At 51.5% G+C, this 21585-nt stretch overlaps 1 protein-coding gene across 8 annotated transcripts; it reads right to left on the bottom strand.

Annotated features, from left to right (window-relative positions):
* Positions 1 to 2879: 2879 nt before the first annotated feature.
* On the bottom strand, positions 2880 to 14180 carry NFATC4 (nuclear factor of activated T cells 4). Of its 8 annotated transcripts, none has more exons than XM_063792813.1 (12): positions 13906 to 14170; positions 13719 to 13781; positions 12492 to 12620; positions 10339 to 11434; positions 8330 to 8492; positions 7561 to 7760; positions 7063 to 7235; positions 6464 to 6604; positions 5218 to 5273; positions 4832 to 4958; positions 4058 to 4639; positions 2880 to 3298 (listed from the first exon to the last, which is right to left on the bottom strand). In XM_063792813.1, exons 3-12 carry the CDS (start codon positions 12589 to 12591, stop codon positions 3231 to 3233), a joined length of 2706 nt encoding a protein of 901 aa, XP_063648883.1. In that variant the 5' UTR covers positions 12592 to 12620; positions 13719 to 13781; positions 13906 to 14170; the 3' UTR covers positions 2880 to 3230. The 8 variants fall into 8 exon arrangements, with proteins under 8 accessions (XP_063648883.1, XP_063648885.1, XP_016781422.1 ...); XM_063792815.1 differs by having other exon boundaries at positions 4379 to 4639; positions 13906 to 14159; XM_016925933.4 differs by having other exon boundaries at positions 13719 to 14180.
* Positions 14181 to 21585: the final 7405 nt, after the last annotated feature.

Raw genomic sequence — 21585 nt, 5'->3', positions numbered from 1 at the left:
TTGGAGTCTGGAATGGGAAGGAATGACAATTGGCAGGTGACTCTAGTACTTGAACTTTCCTGTGCTGAAGAATCACCAAAGGTATTCTTTAATATGCAGATACCTGGGTCCAGCCCTCCCTCCCAAGGAGGTTAAGTGTTGCCTAGGAATCTGTATTAAAAACAAAACAAAAACAAAAACCTCCTTAGTGGTTCAAACACAAGTAATCCTCAGACCTGGGCCAAGAAGGTCTTTTCTGACACCACCTGGAGACCCAACCTCGTTCTTCTCCCTCCTAACTACAGCCTCAGGAAGCTACATGTCTGTAGAGAGCCTGGGAGAAGACAATGACCCCAGTCTCAGAGTGACTACACACAAAGGCGCCAGGAGGCCGACCCACATCAGGATTCCAAAGAGAAGAGGGGTTAGGCCTGAACAGTGTGGGCCCAGAGGGCATAACGAGCCCCTTACAGAGCAGTCACAAAGAAGCAGGTGTGAGCTCAATGTGAGGAAGAACTTTACGGCAAATCTCTTACATCACTCACGGCCGAAGGCCTACAGTCTAGTGGGAGAGTGCCCATCATCCTTAGAAAACTCTAAATGCCCTGGCAGCCTATAAGGTCCTTCAGAATTCAGCCTGGCTTCCCTCCGCAATCCCTTCTTATAGCCCCCCACTTCCAGAACTTCACCTGCCTTCCCACCCTCGAAGTGGAACCGTTCGGAGTTCTCCAGATATACCAGGCCCTAGAGATCTGTCAGCCTTCCTTACTTGCCACTCCCCTCCAGGACTTTGCCTCTTCTGGTCCCTCTGCCTGGCCTGCCCTTCCCCTACTCTTAGCTTGTCATCTTCACGTCCCAGTTTAGAAGTCACCCCCTGAAGTTCCCTGCAACCCCCACAGCTGGATGGAATGCCTCTCCTCTGTTCCCTCTGCATCTCATACTTAAATTGTTCATTGTGGGACGGAGTGGATGGGGTTGCGTGCCTTGGTGGGGAGTCCACTACCCGAGAGGGGGGCGGTGGATGAACGAGCAAGCAGGGAAAGAAAAAAGTTGTTCACTGAAGGCAGGCACAGTGGTTCCTGCCTATTATCCCAGCACTTTGGGAGGCTAATGCCGTAGGATAGCTTGAGCCCAGCAATTTGAGGCTGCAATGAGCTACGATCCTGCCACTGCACTCCAGCCTGGACACTAGAGCAAGGCCCCATCTCTCTCCCTCTCTCTCTGTCTCTCTCTCTTTCTCTCTCTCTATCTCTCCCTCTCTCTCACACACACACAAACACACACACACACATTGTTCACTGACTCCTCAAGGTCTAATGTACTCTCTGTACAAAAAATATTGAGTTTGAATTGTTGAATTGTAATAAGCTGTTTATTTACTTTTGCCCCATGAGGCTATGAATTCCTCCAGGACAAATTGGCTGGCACTTTGCTGCTGTTTAATAAATATCTGACAATGCATGAATGGCAGTGTCCTGGCAGAAAACAGAATAGTCCACCTTGAGAGGCAACAAGTCCTAACAGCTTTTTGTTTACACAGAGGCTGATCCACCCTCTCTCAGAGATCTTAGAGGTGGTGCTGAAGATTGCTAAATAGGACACGAGTGCCCTAGGGTCCCTTCTGACATGGTGATTATGGGGCAGTGACTCTGGCAGGGGGCTGAAGGGGATCTTTGAAAAGCAACCAAGGCCCGATGAGCTAATCACTTGATATCAGTTTGGTTCACAGCAGCTTGTGTTCCAGAAAGGTAAAGGAAATTCATTGCAAAGCAGCAACAGGCGAGGAGTTACTCTGGTTCTGTTGTCCCCCAATCCAGAGCCAGACTCTGTCACACCCACCCCTGCTCTCCTGAGTACTTGCTAGGACTGCCTGGACTCATTGGGCATAGAGAGGCCCCACAAGCCTGAAGGTGAGGCAAGTTTCCCAAGTGCAAATGCTCGGAATGTCTTTTAGGCATGTCCCCCTGCAGCCAAGCCTAGCCAAATCAAGCTATTTGTACTCAGTACCTACGGTGTGTCAGGCTCCAGGGGAACAAGACAGACAAAGTGACTTTTCCCAGCCCAGTGGAACTTGGCCTCTCGTAGGCCATCAAGACAGGGGACAAACCAGGTTTCCAGGCCAGGCCCGTCAGTGGTGATGGATGTACCAGCTATTTAGAAGGCCAGCATGGGTATATTTGCAGGATAGGCCAGGAACTCATATAGTGCTGTGAGCCCCAGGGCAGGTGACATTCAGAGCTGCTGGGTAGACTGTTTGCTTTCTGCAGTCTACCTCTGAAGCACAAATCTTTCCAGAATATCTTCATAATCCCCAGGAGTGGAGGATCCAGAGGGAGGGCTTGTGCCAGCTCTCCCTCACCTCCATCCTCACTCCAGGGAGAGAAGCCTTAGAGGCCTGGACCTCCTGAGTCAGCGTGTCTGAATGGGGGCTGGGGACAGGAGCCCAGGAGTGCAGCGTTCAACGTGCTGCTGATTATCTACGTGACCTCAGGCAAGCCCCTTTCCCTCTCTGAACCTTAGAATCCTCCTCTGTAAATGAGAGAGATCAACTACATCAGTGTGTCCTCATCTTGGCTATGAATCAGAATCATCTGTGTGGTGGCAAGACTAAGGAGCTGGAAAAATGCAGCCTCCTGGGCCTCATCCCAAAGCTCCTAAGGAATCTGGACCCCCAAGGAGGAGAGTGGAGAGGCCTACTAAAGCCCTGGCCCACAATCCTGGTCCCAGTCAAGGAGCCTCTGAGCCCCCTCATGCCTTCCCCAGCCTCCTCCACTGAGAAGCTCTTTGGGATGCAATGTTCCCAGCCACATTCCATCTCTTTCCAACTTCTGGGCCTCCTTGGGCCAGGGCTGGAGTAAGCTGCCCCAACCCATCTCTCCAAAGAGCTCTGGAGCCTGAAGCACTGGTCATTGAGCAGTTTATTACCATCAACCTGTCCCCAGCTTTCCAGCACAACAGCCAGGCCACACTCTAGACACGCCTTCACTCCAGTCCATTCTGGCACCTAGCCTCAGTCTTCACCCTCCTCCCTCCTCCACACACTCCTTCCCCCAGCCCTCCAAGGCAGCACCAGGCCTGAGGGCCACACCTCAGCTGGGGGAGGGGAGGGAAGACAGTGAGACAGACAGAAGCTGGGGAAAGAGGAGCCAGGGTTGGCCCCAAGCTTCTGTAGCCACCACTCCAGGAAGGAGGGAAAGGGGGCAGGGCTGAGGCTGGGGCTGGGGTTGCCAGGTGATGACAGTTCACGTGGTTCAGGCAGGAGGCTCTTCTCCAGGAGGTGCAGGGAAGCCACTCAGGTCTCGGCCAATGATCTCACTCACTGTAAAGGAGGGGCAGTTGAGAGACTGGGCTAGAGGTGGGTCCCCTCCTTTTCCAAAGACCCACCCCTAATCCATTCCAGGCAGGCCTTAATCTAGGAGGCCTCTAGATTCCTCCTCTACTGGCTTCTGTTCCACTGGGCCTCAGTTTCCCCAACGTGTCTTGACACCTGCTCCGAATCAAATCTTGCCCAACTCCCTCCATGTGGGCTCCCAGGCACCCGTCCTAGCCCTTTCCTGCTGGCTTAGCCTGAAATGTCAGGGGAATCGGTATCAGCAGGGCCAGAGATGGGTGTAGCCAATGGGAGGAAGGAGAGGCAAAACAGGAAAGCTCCTCCTCACCAACCCTGACCACAGACACCGTGTTTAGGGGAAAGCTGAGGCAATGGCAAGTGTGCCTGACTGGGACCTCAGCAAGCTACCATCCCTCTCTGGAACTCAGCGCCTGAACTTGCAAATGGAATGAGCTGGATGGAATGATCTTGAAAGTGCTTCTAGCTCTGAGATTTTATGATTTGGAGCAGAGGGCAGAGGCAGAGACAGGAGAAAGGCTGAGACAGTTACCCCATGCACTCTTCAGAATTCAGTTAATTGGATTCAGGCAGCCACAGGCATCAAGAACATGCCTCCTGGGAACCTCCAACTGGCCCTGAGAGACCAGGGATGCCCGATCTCTGAAAAGCCCAGCTCCAGCCCTCAGCAAACATGCAGAGCAATCTCTTGCACACACTCACACTCACAGCCCCCAGTCCCACACCCACCTTCCTCCAGCGTGATACCCTGGATAGGGACACTGTCTCGGAAGCCGCTGCTGTAGCCACCCCTGGATTTCTCCTGCTCCGGAGCCCCCTCCCCAGGGCCATAGCCTGGCCCTACCTTATTGTATCCCTCAGCAGGTAGGGGATGCACATCACTCTGGGAAGGGAAGGGGCCTTCAAGCGGTGGGGATGCAGGAAGAGGAGGCCGAAAGGGGGCTGGCGGAGAGAATGGCAGCCCCAGGGGAAAAGAGGAGCCCCGCCCTCCATATGGGTCACTAGGGAAGGGGCGGGGAAGGAAGGAGACTGGAGGTGGTTGGGCACAACCTGTGGTACCCCTAGTCTCAGGGAACATCCGCAGGCCCGGTCTGTAGGATGGTGGGGGCCCCGTCTGGGGGTACAGAGGGGGCATGCCATAGCCGAAGCCTTCTGATAGGTAAGGAGTTTCGCAAGCAGGGTCTTCATGGGGATAGGAGGGGTAGGGGGGCCTGGGTGGTGAGAAGTCCATGTCAGTGCCAAATGGGGGTGCCGATGCTGAAGGGAAGCCCCGCAGAGATGAGTCCGGTAGGGGCTCCTCTTTGCAGATCACTGGGAAGACAGGAAGTGGGAGGACATGCTAGTGAGAGGTCTGGTAGTCTCCCCACTGCACACCTTCCAGCTGCCTGCTTCTCCCGGGTTCCATTCACCCCTTGGCCCCTCACGATGAGTACTGCTTCCCTCTGCCCCTGCTCCAGCTCCCCATATCCCTATACCCCCACCATGGGCTGTCCCAGAGCGCACCAGGCAGAAACTTGAAACTCTGGGTAGGACTGCGTTTCCTCCGCCCATTGGAGACATAAAAGTAGACCTGGACTGGCCGGGAAACCCTCTTGTTGCTGTACTCGGGGACAGTCAGGGTCAGCGTCACCTAGGGAAGAGTAAAAATGAGGCAGGGAGCCCTCGGGCATCTGGGCTTAGCCCAGCCTTTCCAGGGGCCCAGACTCCACCTCCTAGCCTTCTCCATTTTCTAAGATGCAAAGTTCATTCCCTAGAGATGCACCTGCTTACAGAATGGCCAGTCTCCCTCCTCCAGAAAAGTCCACTCCCCTGAGCAAGAGGACCCAGCTGAGAATCCCCTGCCTTCTCCCACCCCCGCCCCCCAGGAGGTATCCAAGTGACACTGGTACCTCGTTGCTCTGCAGTCGGTTCACCGTGGCCTCCTCCTCCCATTGCAGCTTCCCATCTGTCCAGAGGGAACAGAGAGCTGCAGCCCAACTCCAGCGCCCCTGTCCCCTGCCCTAGTTCTCTGCCATTTCCCCTCCTGTTAGAGCCAAGGCCAAATTCAGAAGGCCCTAGAAGGTCTGACACACAGAGGAGCCCACTGCATGTTAACTTAATATGAGTGGAAGAGGTAGGGTTTAAAACTGTCCTCAAGGTATAGGGAAGCAAACTGAGACCAAGAGAAATGGCAGGGCCAGCCCGGAAACCAGAGGGAGTCAGTAACGGAAGCAACTCTTGAGCCCTCCCACCCAGCTCCAAACATCCTTTCCCATGATAATGCTGAGAAGGAAGACCAAAGGAAGGAAAGGGTCCTAGCTCGACAGAAGGCAATGAGACCCCCAAGTATCATGACCTAGAACCTCTGGAGAAGCTCTGACATGGTCCCAGGATGCTAAATTTGGATATAGGGGCCAGAGGCAGTGGCTCATGCCTGTAATCCCAGAACCCACCACTCCCACCTTGGGAGGCCAAGGTGGAAGGATCACTTAAGTCCAGGAGTTTGAGACCAGCCTGGGCAACATGGGGAGAATCTGTCTCTACACAGAATATTTTTGGAGGATTGCTTGAGCCCAGGAGGTTGAGGCTGCAGTGAGCCGTGATTGCATCACCGCACTCCCCTGGGTGACAAAGTGAGATCCTGCTACCAAAAAAAAAAGAATATAGGGACTGAGGCTCTTGGTGAGCAGCGTTTGGAGAGGGCAAAGGCCTCAGGTTGGTGCTGGCAACTCAAACCCTCAGTCTTCCCTTCCTCCACTCCTGCAGCTCCATCTTGGGGCATCTAACAGGCTCTGTTAATCACTGCCCATAACTCAAGAGGGGCCCAGTGGGCAGCTGTGAGGGTGTAAATCACCTCTTCCCTTCTCCTCATATACCCTATCTACATGGGGGTAAATTATCTCAAAGCAGACTCCTCTTTATTAGACAGAATGTGCATTGCTTCCATTTGTTCAGCATCCTCAACATTTTAGATTGCTGTCGTACCCATCCCACATGGAAAGCAGACAGTATAATAGAAAGGGTAGTCTGTCTGTCCCATTTTACAAATAAAAAAACTGAGGCTCCACTGGCTAGTTTAGTGACAATGCGAGAGATGTTTCACCTGCCACTCCCAAGCTCTCCCTGCCTGCCCTCCCCTCCCCAGCAGGTACTCACCAGGACCCCTCTCAATGAACACCACCTTAGAGTCTGGCAGGAAGTTGGAGCCAGTCAGTACCAGTTCCTCGCCTCCTCTCACAGAGCAGGCACTGGGGCTGTAGGCCTCCACCTGGGGCAGCTCCTGGGCTGAGCGCTGGGCTGCAGAGCAGTGCAAGGAAGAGGACTGGCTGGGCTGGGCATGGAGGGGTGGCCTCCTCTGTCCCCACCCTCTTTGGGAAAACTGCCACAGGGCTCTGAGGGAGCCCTCCTCAGCAGTAGACACACAAATAAACCAGTAATATCCATGGAGTCACACACACCATGTAAGGGGCCACTCCCAGAGCAGAGAGAGGGTTAAACAGGGTAGACCAGGGAGTTTCCCAAACAAGGGCACAGGGCACCCCAGGAATAGATAGGGTCCAGTGTCACTCTGGGCCACCCCAGAGAAAGAGTCTGTGGCAGGGGCAAACTACAATAGAAAGAAGCTGAGTCCTCTATAGAGCTACCCAGGACAGACAGGGCACAGGACGCTGCAGAGGGAATGGGCAGACAGACACACACACACAGACAAAAGAGTTGCAAGAGACAGAGAGATGGCCCAGGGCCTCTTTGCTCACAGCACTCGATGGGCACCGATGCTGCCTGTACTGAGACGACCTTCCCGCCGCCCTGGGGCACGTGTACCCGGAACACCAGCCGTACACGTGTGTTTTTGCGCCCGATGTCCGTCTCACCCTTCCGAAGCTCAATGTCTGAATTCCGAAGCTTCAGGATTCCCGCGCAGTCAATGCTGGAGGCAAAGGATGGATGGCAAGCCCTCCTAGCTGAAGCCAAAATGGTGATACATCCCTAAAGAGGGAAGTTCCCGCCCTCCATCCAAAGCCTTGAATGACTTTCAATGAGTGCCTAGGAGGCTATTTTCTAACCCAGAGATGGCCTCTCTGGGGTACCCCCCAACCCCAAAAGTCCTCTTCCAGATGGTGGGTAGGCCTGAAGCCAGCTCCTAAGAAAACTGTCTACCTCTTCTGGGAAAAGGAAGAAGTGGGCTAGCATAGGCCCAATGGAGAAAGCTAGTACAAAGCCTGCGGACTGAGGGGAAGTTGCATGGGACTTACTTGGCCGCCATGTTGTTCTCAGGCAGCAGAGTCATCTCCAACACCTTGGTGCCACTGACTACAGCTTCATAGCTGGCCGTGGCCACCATCTTGCCTGTGATACGGTGCACCTGATAGAAGGCATGAGGCCGCAGGTTCCTTTCATCTGCAGTGCCGATGAACATCTGTAGGGTCAGTGGCTTCTCACTGTAGCCTAGGAGCTGGCAGAGGGAGAGAGCGGCCACCTCATTGAAATCCCCACCTTCTCATCCTTTATTCATCCCTAGATTTTCAGTCTACCATGGGATGGGAATGGTGAAAGATAAAGGATATCCTGCAAGGGAATCCCTTGGGGAACTGGGCACCCGTTGTGGAGAAAACATGGCCTGGAGTTCACAGTGTTTTTCTTGGAATAAAGCCCAAAGTGGGCTGGGCAAAGGCAGAAGAGCCTCCAAAGAGACTGGCCCAACTCAATATAGAGAAAACTTAACTCCCAGTGACTTTTGGCCTCAGCCTAAACCCTCCCCCATATCTGGCGGGCCACCATTTTCCAGAGTAGACATGAGGCTGGTGTCCCATGGGATGAGCTGAGTGGGGGTGGAAGGACAGAGGAGTAGAAAGTATATCCGGGTCCTTGCACCCCTCCTCCCCCAACTCCAGCCCCTCCCCCAGGCTGCCTGCAGGGTCAGAGCTGAGAGGGAGTGTGGGAAAGGGCAGTGCCATGTGTCTGCATAGCTGGAACCTATCTGGGAGAGGAGAAAGGATATCAGGCCTGCTGTCTGTCCTTTACCTTGACTACGGGGTGACCGCCAGGGGCAGCTTTGACAGCTCCACGGCTGCCTTCTGTCTCATAGTGGGCCCGGTGGTGGGCTCTAGGCTGTACCTCGATCCTCAGTTCCAGCTGCTCATATTGGCTGGGCAGAGGCCAGTCCAGTGGGGGTAGGGCAGAGGTCCTGGGTGGGAGAGAAGAGCATTGATCATGTGCAGCCTCAGACCCCAGTCAGGCCCGTACTGGATCTGTGAGGGAGGAGGGGGTACAGGTCTGAGAGAAAGGAAAGCACAGAAGAAATAAAGAAGTACATCAACACTTGTGAAAAGAAGGGAAAAAAGAATTTTTTTTTAACTAAAAAAAGGACAAAGAAATGAAGAAATCCAAAAGTCCAGAAGCAAGGGGAAGTAGGGGACAGAGCCCCTTGAGGTGTGAAAGATGACAACAAGCCTAAAACTCCCTTCTTCCCAGCTCTGAGCGCAGGGGTTGGGGTGGAAAGGCTTCACTTGGATACAGAGGATTCTCAAGCCCATCTCAATCCCTAGACCTGGATGGAAAGAAAAAAGAAGTGCCGCTTCAGACCAGAAAAGGCCTCAGATATGAACCCTTTGTTTTACAAATTAAAAAATTGAGGCGCGTTGGCTCACACCTATAATCCCAGCACTTTGGGAGGCCAAGGCAGGGGTGGGGGGTGGTGTGAGGATGGCTTGAGCCCAGGAGTTTGAGACCAGCCTGGGCAACATGGTGAAACCCCGTCTCTACAAAAAATACAAAAAGCAGCCGGGCGTGTTGGTGCTCCTGTAGTCCCAGCTACTCCTGCTGAGGCAGGAGGATCGCTTGAGCCCAGGAGGTCAAGGCTGAGTGAGATCACACCACTGCACTCCAGTCTTGGTGACAGAGCAAGACACTGTCTCAAAGAAAAAAAAAAGAGAGAGAGAGAAAGAAACTGAAGCCAGCAGCTACTGACAGACCTAGGACTGAGCACATTCTGCTCTCAAGCCAGCTCCCTTTCCACTAGTTGGGGCTTGATAGGTGGAGTTCCGGGGAGCTAAGGGTTTCAGATGGGACAACTTATCCTGTATTGTGCTCCCTGATACCCTAGGACAGTGGATCTCAACTGGTAATTGCCCCCCAAGTAATTGCCCAGATATTTGGCAATGTCTGAAGACATTTTTGGTTTTCCCAACTAGGGGAGTGGGTGCTACTAGCATCTAACGAGTAGAGGCCAGGGATGCTGCTAAACCATCCTACAATGTCCAGTACACCCCCACGTAACAAAGAATCATCCTTCTCAAAATAGTAGTGCTGAATTAACAGTGCTGAGGTTGAGAAACTTTGCCCTATGGGAAACCCAGGGGTACCAGTGTTAACGTTTCTTTCCCCTAGAAACTTTTCTGGACAGAGCCAGCTCAGTCTAACATCTCAAGATTTAAGATTATTGAAATGGGCAAGATTCTCTGAGGGTGGAAGGAATAGAACTGCAAGTTTTAATATGAATTATTTGACTTGCAAATATATGCTATTTTATTCAAGTTAGCAGCTATACTTTTAAGCTAGTAGGTCAGGCTCTAGAAATTAAGGAATGGAGAAGGGGAATTTCCTGCAACAGAGTGGAAATCTGCTTAGGTCTGGCACCTATTGAAAGGGCCAGAGTGGAAGGCTGAAATCCAGCCCAAGTTCCACACTCAGCCACATGCCAGTGCAGAGCGGGGGCTTGGGAGCACTCTATAGGCTACAGGAACACCTCCTTAACCTAGTTGATCCTCCTACAATAGCTAGGGGTGGGAGGGTGGAGGGGCTTTTTCTAATTGGCCCACAGGGAACTGTTGCCCTCTTGTAAATCATCCAGAGGTGCACTTTTTTTTCTAGTTCTCTTTAAAACCAGGTAGTTGGCAGCTGCTGAGCTGGTTGCAGATACTCTTTTGAAATTCAGAGGGCATGAAACTAGTGTCTTCAAATCCATCCCTTGACCCTCCTGCTCCCCTACTGGAATGGCTGGAGAGAGCGGTAGTGCCAGGCGCAACCCTCACCTGAAGATAGGGCTGTGTCCCCCAATCCGGGCCTTGGACCAAGCGAGTGGGGAGGGCACTGCCAGGTAGTCCATGCCAGCCACCTCCTTCCGGGAACCTCCTGGAGGAGCCACAGACTCCTCTGCTCCCAAGGGCAGCTTCCCATTGCATGAGGCAGGCTCCTCAGACCGAGGCAGAGCCACTGCCTGCTCGCTGGAAGTCCGCCGTGTCTTCTGAGGGATGCTCTCAGCTGGTGGGGCCCCCACATAGTCAAAGGGACCAGGGGAGCTCGGGTCCCGGGCCAGAGGCAATGGGGGTGGTGGAGGTGGCTCAGACCCCTCTTCCCCCAGGCTGCCACGGCGGGACAGAGCTGGGGAGGCTGAAGATGGGGTTCCCGAGCTGGAATAGCGCCGCTTGCCACATGGAGAGGCAGGCCGCGGGGAGGCTGGGGTGGGCCCAGGAGCACTGAGGAGTAGCCAGCTATCCTCTGGCCCTCGGCCTCCGGGGCTTGGACCATACAGGCTCCAGGGATCTTCGGGGGTCCATGGCCGAGGGGAGGCCCGGGGCGAGGGCAGCGGGGAGCCCAGGCCAAAGCGGGAGGCCGCCTCATTTAGCTCAGACTCCACCTCGTCGCAGGCTGCATACAGGGCTGCCTCGTCAGAGGCATCGGAGAAGAAGCTCCACGAGGACAGGCTGCTGCTGCCAGGGCTTGGGCTGAAGAAGGCCCCCCCACCCTGGCCCCCTGCTTCTCTGTAGCCCCCAAAGCCTTCTGGTGGGGGGTAATCTCTAGGAGAGCCGTCCCCCCAGGCATCAGGGTTGTCCTCCAGCGCTGCTGGCGGCTCCGGCGTGGGAGAGATGGAGGTGATGCGGATGCTGGGACACTCGAGAACACGGCCACCCCCAGCACCCCCAGCACCCCCTCCTGGTCCTCCCAGCCTCACCGACCTGGCGGGCTGGCTCTCCCAGGTGCCAGGTGAGGGGGCTGGGCGCGGCGGTGGCGAATGCATGCCAGGCCGAGGGGGTGGAGGTCGGGGAATACCGATAGGTGCAGCGCCATAGGGAGGGGGCTCTCCCAAGGCCAGACGGCAGCATGGCGGGGCATCCTCTGAGTCCAGTTCTGTCAAAATGGGAAGAGGAGCAGAGGGAGAGGGGGAAAGAGAGAAGCAGGTGAGATGGCTATGTTCCTTGAGTGGCCAGGCCGCAAGTCCTTCTATGCTCCCTGCCCCTCAGCAAAGAGACCTTCTGAGCCACAAGACAAAAGCAGAGTTGGACCTGGGAAGATGGAGGAGATTGAAGAAGGCATGCCAGGCCTTTGCCCACTGGCCCCTGGATCCTAGGACCGAGGGTACCCGATCCAGTGGGTCTTAAGGTGAGAGAGTGGGTCCAGAGGGGCTGGAGCTGGGGCTGGGCCTGGAGGCGTGTTTCTTGAGGCACTGGGCTGGACTGGGGGCGACTCACACATGAACCCAATTAGCAGCGGTTCCCAAACCCCCAAACGGCGCTGGCAGGAGCCCCAGTTGCCATCGCAACCGTGGCCAGAGGGGAGGGGGGCGTCAGGGCTGTGGTGACGAGGGGAGGTGGCTCCTCCCTCTCTCCTCGCCATCTGGGGGCGGAGGTGCAGCCGAGGGGGTGATGCGTGCTGGGCCCAGCCGGGGGAAGGGGGGCAGCGGGCAGCGCGGATTCGTGCGAGCGGCGGCCGCCGCCCCCGGCTCGGTCCCCGCCATCTGCCTCTCATTGCGGCCAGACGGGGGAGGGGGAGGGGCGCCCCAGCGAGGCCTGACAGCGCCCCCAGCCCCGGGCGTCCAGTCGGCCGGGCCAGAGCTCGGTCCGCCAGGGGCCAGCTCCAGCGCCAAACCTCCCCTTCCCCTGGCGGCGCCTGGTGCTGTTGGGGCCGTAGTTCCCGCCCGCCCCCCAGTTCAGTGACAGGCGGCCCAGCCGGGAGGCGGCGCACAGCCAACAGCACCCCCACCCCCACCCCAGTCACGACCTAAAAAGGAGAAAGTGGTGCCCGGGCCCCCAGCCTCACTTCCGCAGGCCAACGAGTCCCCCCGACTCCCTTCGACCTCTAACTCCCTCACCCCCCACCCTAGGCTCGCTGCCTTAAATTCCCCAGACTCAGGATCCCCGGCCCTCCTCTCACTGACCCCAAGACCCCTTCCCAGCCCAGCACTAACCTTCCCCCAATCCCCCCGCGCCCAGCGGGGGGGCCTCCTTTTCCTCCCCGAACACCAGCTTAAATTCCAGCTCCTCATCCTCGCAGCTGGCTGCCCCCATGGATCCGGCAGGAGCCCCCAGGTCCCGGCCTGGGTGGGAGGGGGGAGCTCAGGAGGCTGCTGTATCTTCACCCGGGTGGCTCCCTCCCTCCCTTTCTCTGAGAAGCCCCCTCCTCCGTCGCTGCCGCCTCCCTCCAGAAGCCCCCTCGTTATTATAGAAACTTTTCCAAACTTTTTTCCCCCAAACTTCTTCAAAGCGGTCCCCCCCCCAGCCTGTCCCTGATTGGCTGCCGGGGATGCTCCAGCCCCTCCTCCAGGGATGAGATGGGAAAACCACGCGCCCCTCGTCCTCCCCCACCCTCCCTCCCTCTGTGCTCTCTTCAGTCCCTCCCCCTCAAAAAAAAAAAACTGAATTGGAAAACGGTCCTTCAAGAGTGATACTAATGTTGCCTATTGGTCCGCCGTTGTGGCAATCATTTCCCGCAGGGAGCCCAGCCCCCACCTCCCCTAGTCTCAGTTCAAGGTTCTGGGTCCGAGAGCCTTAAAGGGGCCACATCCTGGGCCCCCAGGGTAGAGAGCCCACGGAAGACCCTTTTTTAAATTCTGAAGACTGTGTAGATAGCACCTAGCAAGGCAGAACCACTTCTCCTCCCCTTTCCCTCCAAGCCTGAGACCAGGAGGGTCCTGGGGGCAGAGTGGCACCGAGTTGCTCGGAAGAGAAAAAGGCTATTCTTCCGCCTCCCTTGCCTGGGGCTACTCTGCCCGGGCCTTCTGGAAGTCTTTGCTCTGCCGAATCAGCGCCTCCATCAGCCATTCCTCCAGGACCCCCAAAGATGAAGAACGCTTAGCCAGCCTGGATGCCTCTGGGAGCAGTCCGAGCCAAAGAGGCTTTGAGAACTGTCCCTAGGCCCACAGCCCTTGATGGGCGTAGATCCAGGCCAGGCTTTGCCGCTGCCCTTGTCCCAGCCACCCAGAGGGGCCGTGAATTAGCCTCCACGGGAAGTTGGCAGCCTCCTCCCTAGAACTGTAGTCTAGAATGAATCTCTGACCCGATAGCATCCCACTCCGGCTCTTCTAAAAATCCTTGCCAGGTTTACTAGGGGCCTGAAACCTCCGGACCCTGTGGGTTCCCCTCCTCTTCCCCCTCCTTGCCCCCCCCCCCACCCCAACAGGCTGGACACCTGTCACCTGGGCTGGAGGAGGAAGGAAGACCTGGACTGGAGTTTCCGGGAAAGTCAGTCTTGGAGAGGCCTGGGTTGTGTGAGAGGGAGTTAGATGGGAGATTCATGACTCGGTGGGAGATACTGGCGAGGCTGGCGGGTAGGAGAGATGGGAGGGTGGTTATCATTTTCTTCCCCCCACACACAGTTTCAACCTCTCTTAGAGGCCGCAGCGTCTCCAGTCTCTAAATCCCTCCGGTTCAGGGCCGCACCCCCAACGCCGCCCCATCCCAGCAACTAAACGGTTAAGCGACGGCCCCAGGTCAGACGTTTACAAACACTCAGAAGCCGGGCGGGGACCGCGCCCGTTACTCTAATGAGAAACAGGCTCTACGGGACTGGGGAAAGAAGGGAGGGCTGGCCCGACGGGCCGGAGCTCCGCAGCGGCCGAGGCGGCTTCCCTCCCTCCCCTCGGTCCTCCCTCGGGCCCGCCCAGGGGACCACCCCCCCAGTCCCCGGGGACCCCAGTGACGTGCGGAGCTGCCCCGGCTCCGAGCCCAGGGCCGCAACACAGGAGGGGCGGGGAGAAGAGGCCAGGCCGGCGGGGAGAGAAGAATGTTCCGAGGCCGAGCGGGGAAGCGGCCTGGTTTGATTTTCTTCTTTCTTTTTTTTTTTTTTCTTTTTTTTTTCTTTTTTTGCTTTGGTTGGTCTCCTCAGGTTACATTTCCCTTCCAGCTTCATCTCGGAAATAAAAGAAGGAGAAACACACGGGGAGGGAGGACGAGGAACACCTCGACCCATCAACCAGCCTGTACCTAAGAGGGCAAGGGAGGTGGGAAGCGGAGGCGAGAAAAGCAGGGATAGAGACCCCGAGGCCCAGCCCCTGTTCCCCCAGACTCTGCCCCTCCCCGGCCCCACTCCCCGCAGGCACAGCACATGCAGACGCACACATTCTTTTCAAATGTCATATTTCCTTTGATCCTGGGCAGCGTTTCTCCATGTGTCTGGCTCAGCTCCTGCCCAGCCAACCGCCTTCCCCTCTCACCCCCGTTTGTTTTCCTGGAGAACCCTCCTCCTCCTAGCATCTGGAAGGCCCTGAGGGCTGGCGTCGGCCCTCATTCCCCTGATGACTCTGGCCTCTCCTCCCATGACTCAATTTCCCCTCCATGGGTGTTGGGGGGTAGGGAAGGGAGGAGCAGAGGGGAGAGTGGTTGAGATTGTTCAGAGTGCCAAGCTTCTCTGAGGCGGGGGGCGGGGGGGCATCCCCTTGACTCTGAAAACCCTCCAATCTGTCTCGGCTGCGGCAGAGAGATGGAACTTATGACTTCTGAAATGTTCGGCCTGGCGTTGGAGCCTGGGCAACAGCGGGTAGTTGCGGATTTAAGTTGCCCTACACTTCTGCCCCCTGGCGACCAGAAAGACCCAGCCCCCCGTCCTTGGTTCGCGGTTTCGCTAGCCGCCTGGCCTTGGTCTCAGCTCCGCTGCCTCCTAGCGCACATACCGGAGCACAACCCGGCTTTCTTACCTTGGTTGGTGGCTTCTGCTCTGCACTTTAACAAGCATCATTCAACTTCCTTGGAGGTGGATGTTATTTATTTCTTTTTTTAATTACACAAGATGCAGTCTTCTCTTTTCCCCAGAGGTCTAAATAAAGCTAATTAATATGCATTCTTCTTGTAAACAATTCAAGCTATACAAAAATATGTAGTAAACCTTGATGGTCCACCATTTTGTATGCCTTTATTAACATGTACGCACACACACATGCTCTTTTTATGCGCGTGACAAGCATTTTTCTTGCTTTTTTTTTTTCCTCACTTAACAAATGGTTGGAAGATCTTCTCCCATAGTACCATCTGAAAATGATGATGAAAATGCCCACCTTTTCAGTAGATAAAGTGACTTTTACAAATCAGGTTAGCAACAGAGTTGATCTGGAACCCAGGCCTCCTGGGTCCTTGTCAAGTTTGCTAATTCATTCCATCACATTTTACACAGGAATCTGTCCCAGGCTTGGCTCCTCCAGTAAGTAGAGCCTGAGACAAGAACAGGATGTAGGTAGTTTATAGTGAAAAGCAATCAGAAGGAACAGAAAGAGAAGAATGGAAAAAGTGAAACTGGAAAGAAGAAAAGCCAATCCAAGGGTGTGCTACAGAACAGGTCACCACTCTGAGCAACTGGAATATTATCCTACTGAGACCATCTGTATAGCCATAGAGAATGTAATTGAAGAGAAGAGGCCAGCCTTGTCTCTACTAAAAATAAATTTTAAAAGGCCGGGCGCAGTGGCTCACCCCTGTAATCCCAGCACTTTGGGAGGCCAAGGCAGGCAGGTGGATCGCCTGAGGTCATATACACAGATATACTATATACTATACTATATAGCATATACACAGATATACTATATATATACTATATATGTATATATGTACAGATATACTATATATACACAGATATACTATATACTATACTATATAGCATATACACAGATATACTATATATACTATATATGTATATATGTACAGATATACTACATATATACTATATATATATGTACATGTATACATATATATCTGTACATCTGTATATATGTATACACAGATATACATGTATATAAAGTATATATACACAAAGTATATATATATACACATCATACAGTATATACGTATACACAGTATATACACAGTGTATATATAGAGTATATATGTATACACAGTGTATATATATATATACACATACAAAAAAGTTTATTGTGTATATATACACATATGCACACACAGTAAAGAAAGGGAAAAGCAACGGGTTAATAATTTCAGTTATATTAATATACTTTGGGGTTTCTTTTTTTTGAGATGGAGTCTGGCTTTGTTGCCCAGGCTAGAGTGCAGTGGCATGATCTCGGCTCACTGCAACCTCTGCCTCCCAGGTTCAAGTGATTCTCCTGCCTCAGCCTCCCAAGTAGCTGGGATGAAGGCATCTGTAACCCCACACCCGGCTAATTTTTGTATTTTTAGTAGAGACAGGGTTTCACCATGTTGTCCAGGCTGGTTTCAAACTCCTGACTTTAAGTGATCCACTCACCTTGGCCTCCCAAAGTGCTGGGATTATGGGTGCGAGCCACCGAGCCCAGCCCACTTTTTGTTTTTAAAAAAGGAAATACGTATCTTATATTGGTCGATCACAGGGATGAAAAATAACACTACGAATTCTGTTTTGAGTCTTAAGTTTTACAAAGTTGTCAATGACCTTATCAAAGCACTTTGGGAGGCCAAAGCGGGCAGATCAACTTGAGGCCAGGAGTTCCAGACCAGCCTGGCCAACATGGTGAAACTTTGTCTCCACTAAAAATACCAAAAAATTAGCCAGGCATGGTGGCACATGCCTGAAATTTCAGCTACTCAGGAGGTTGAGACACGAGAATTGCTTGAGCCTGGGAGGTGGAGGTTGCAGTTAGCTGAGACTGCACCACTGCACTCCCGCCTGGGAGACAGAGCGAGACTGTCACAAACAAAAAGATCTTCATGTATATATCTTCAACAGACCATATAGACAGATTTGTGGATCTCTCCCACTCCTAGATGATCAAAGAAAACTTCTTAGTAATTTTAACTTTTACCGAGATACCTTTCACATACCATAAAATTGACTCTTGTGTACAATTCAGTGGGTTTTAGTATATTCACCAAGTTGCACAATCATCACCATATCTAATTCTAAGACATTCTCATCATCCCAAAAGGAAATCTTATACCTATTAGTTAGTAGTCACTCCGCATTCTCCCTTTCCTCCAACCCCTAAAAACCATGAATCTACTTTCTGTCTCTATGGATTTGCCTGTTCTCGACATTTCATGTAAGTGGAATTATACACTATGTAGCCTTTTATGTCTGGCTTCTTTCACTGAGCATAGTATTTCCAAGGTTCATCCATATTGTTTTATGTATCAGTATTTTATTCCTTTTTATGGCTGAAAGCTAATTTTAATTTTGAAAAATTTTTTCCCATGAAGTAACAGATATATAAATTTCTAGAAAAATATATATATACATATTTTGAGACAACGTCTTGTTCTGTGGCCCAGGTTGGAGTGCAGTGACACAATTATAGCTCACTGTAACCTTGAACTCCTGGGCTCAAGTGATCCTCCTGCCTCAGCCTTTTGAGAAACTAGGACTACAGGTGTGTCTTAATTTTTGTTGAGACAGTCTCCCTGTGCTGCCCAGGCTGTCTGGAACTGCTGGCCTCAAGCAATCCTCTGGCTTCAGCCTCCCAAAGTGCTGGGATTACAGGTATGAGCCACTGTGCCTGGCCTTAGGGCAAAAAAATCTTAAACCTAAGGATAAGATTGATGAGATTCATAAAAGCCCAATTTCACAATAAATTCCAGAAATTTATTTTCAATGTGTCTTTATTTCCAATGTGTCTTTATTTCTCCAGGATTGAAGCTAATAGCTTTCAAGTGTCTCAGTTGAAAAATGTTAAACACAAACATTCCAAGTTTTCATATAATGTATCATTCATTACTTCATAACATATCACTTCCAAAACTTTATAGCTTTAAACCACAATGATCATTATCCCTCATGATTTCTCTCAGTAAAAAATACAGATGATGCAGTGAGCAAGGCTTCTATCTGCTCAGCAATGTCTGGTGGAGAATTTGAAGGCTGGGAGCTAGAATCACCATGTCTAGCAGTTTATGCTGTTAACTGAGACTTTAGCTAGGGCAACCAGCTGTACCATGTATACACATGACTGCTCCATGAGGCTTAGGCTTCCTTACAATGTGGCAAGTATCAACAGACAGAGAGAGAGCTCCAAGCAGAATCTACCTCCTTTTTATGACCTAGCCTTGAAAGTCACATAGCTGTACTCCATTGATCAGACAGTCACAGTCCCTGGCCAGAATGGAGGGGTGAGAACATACACTCACACCTCTAGGTGGAAGCAGTATCAGATATACCATATGAAGAGCATGGAGAATGGGGTATACACATGTGACCATCTTTGGGAAACACAATCTAACACAGTCTGCCCTCTGGTCAGAACAGTTCACATTCCTCCCATACTCATCCCCACCCTACAAGACCCTGAAGCCTCATCCCATTGTGGTACCAAGCTCAGGCTCAAAAGCCTAGATCTCATCACCTAGATCCTGGAACTCAAGTGTGAACAAATGCCATATAACAAATCACCCCCAAAATTTAGTGGCTCCATTAAGATACATACTATCTAATTGGGAGATAAGACGTAAACACATGAAAAGTTTCACAATAATAAAAGAGTTTAACAAAAATAATTCAAGAGATGTAACAGAGCAATTCTATCAATAGGAGACGTTTGCTTGGAAGCAACGCAAACTGACTTCTTGTAACTTAAGCAAAAGAGGAATATTATAAAGGCAGACCTCACAGAACCAAAGAAAAGGAGAATCAGTCAGGCTTCAGGAAGAATACGAACCAGAGTGTTTCTAGGGAACTAGTCAGCAGGACCTGATGCACAGCCTTTGCATGGTGCTGGGCATTTTCAGTTCCTGGTATGTACCAAGTTCTTCCTGCTTCCAGTACTTGGCAGATGCTGTTTTTCCTGCCCAGATCTCTCTTTCTACACAACCCCCTTTGCCTGACTACCTTCTACTCATCTCTACATCTCAGCTATCCTCTCAGATCTTCATAACACACATCCCAATTATAATAAGATAACTGCATAGGCTGAGCACGGTGGCTCACACCTGTAATTCCAGAACTTTGGGAGGCTGAAGCAGGCAGATCACTTGAGCCCAGGAGTTCGAGACCAGCCTGGGCAACATGGAGAAACTCCATTTCTACAAAAAATATAAAAATTAGCCGGGCATGGTGGTGCACACATGTAGTCCCAGCTACTTGGGAAGCTGAGGCAGGTGATCACTTGAGCCCAGGAGGCAGAGATTACAGTGAGCTGAGGTCATGCCGTTGCACTCCAGCCTGGGTGACAGAGTGAGACTCTGTCTCAAAATAAATAAATAACTGTGTAAGTACTTATTTAATGTCTGAGTACCCCACTAGAGTGGAAATTCTCTAATGAGAGGTACCTTGTCTTATTTCTCTACCTACATCTTTACTTTTTGATTGATCTAATTAGCAAATACCTGTGGAAATAAATGAAGGCTAACCAATGAAAACAGGCAAATACTATTTATTCAGAGCTCTCTATCACAAGTTAGTCAGCCACCATCACTTGCATTTTGGCAGAAACTCAAAAGCAGGCAGAGGAGTGGGAAAGCTTTATAGTGGACAAAGGGAAGGCTTCAGGTATGCCCTGACTGGAGGCTGTGGCATGGGGAAGTCATGTGTGGCCTAACTAGAAGTGGGGCATCATTTCACCCGCAAAATGGAGTAAAGAAAAAAATATTATAGAAATGGTGCATCATACAAGATTGGTTAGGAATGCATATTTGGCTTTCTCTGATTGATCCTAAGTTGGAAGAGGGGACAAAAATTTAAAAAGCTGTCAGTTATTAATCAAGTCCTGGCTCTTTGGAGCAGATTTTTGCAAGGGTTGTTGTTTGGATTCCTGGGCTGGTTGCTAGAGATAGTGATCTGACTTTTCACAAGTCTGACTTTTTTTTTTTTTTTTTTTTTTTTTTTTGAGACAGAGTCTCGCTTTGTCACCCAGGCTGGATTTCAGTGGCACAATCTTGGCTCACTGCAACCTCTGCCCCCTGGGTTCAAGCGATTCTCCTGTTTCAGCCTCCTGAGTAGCTGGGACTACAGGTGCCTGCCACCACTCCTGGTTAATTTTTCATGTTTTTAATAGAGACAGGGTTTCACCAGGTTGGCCAGGCCGGTCTCGAGCTCCTGACCTCAGACGATCTGCCCACCTCGGCCTCCCAAAGGGCCAGGATTACAGGCATGACTTTTAGGCAGTTGGCTTCCTGGGATGGTCATGATAGATAATGGGTTAGTTTCTTGGACTAATTGCTGCATATTGTGGGTCAGGGTTCTATTTTTATATATGGCCATTTTCCATCTGTATATTCAGTCTCTTACATTTATTGAACATCTATTATGTGCCATACACCATGCTAGGCTCTGGGATACAAAGATTGATGAAGATCATGATTGACGATTGAAAAGTTGATAAGATATGGTCTTATCAACCTCCTCCTGTCTTACTGCTGCACCATCCTTAGCATCCCACTGCATGAGAGATGACCACTTATGGTGCAGCCGTCACATCCATGTTTAAACCAACAAGAAGAGAAAAAGCAGAGAAATGCAAACTCTCTTCCCCCACACACCATTTATATTTACTATCGACTGGCCAGAATTTAGTCACATGGCCACATATAGCTGCAACAGAGGCTAGAAAATGTATTTATTCCAAGTTGACATATGTCTGGCTAAAAAATGACAGGATCTATTACTAAGGAAGATGGCGAGAAAGGTTGTTGGACTCAACTAGCAGCCTCTGCAAACTAGGGAAATGGGGTTTTGGGATTACCTATAGATTCCAGTTACCAATGTTTTCTCTTTTGTCTCTTTCTTCCACTATAGGATATTCTTTTTTCTTCTTTTTTTAAAAATAATTTTAATGTTTGTTTTAGATTTAGATTTAGAAGTACATGCACAGGATTTTTACATGTACTATAGGATATTCTTGATCTACTACATAATTACCCTCATTACGTACTACACAGAACAAAACAAGTTCTTTTCATAGTTAAAAAGAAACAGCTCTGTGAGATTCACTGTTATCTATTTTAAAGATGTTGTTTATGGTTACCTATGGCAACCACTCAGAGTGCTCACTCTGTGATCAGGGACACTTTTTCTCTTAGGTCTTAGTGTCAGCAATAACTATGCTTCTCCTGGATCATCAGGCAAAAGGCAAGACCAATGAGTTTTTTTATTTT

This window comes from Pan troglodytes, chromosome 15, assembly GCF_028858775.2.
Source record: "Pan troglodytes isolate AG18354 chromosome 15, NHGRI_mPanTro3-v2.0_pri, whole genome shotgun sequence".
NCBI lineage: Eukaryota > Metazoa > Chordata > Mammalia > Primates > Hominidae > Pan > Pan troglodytes.
This window is presented reverse-complemented; position numbering and strand designations above follow the sequence as displayed.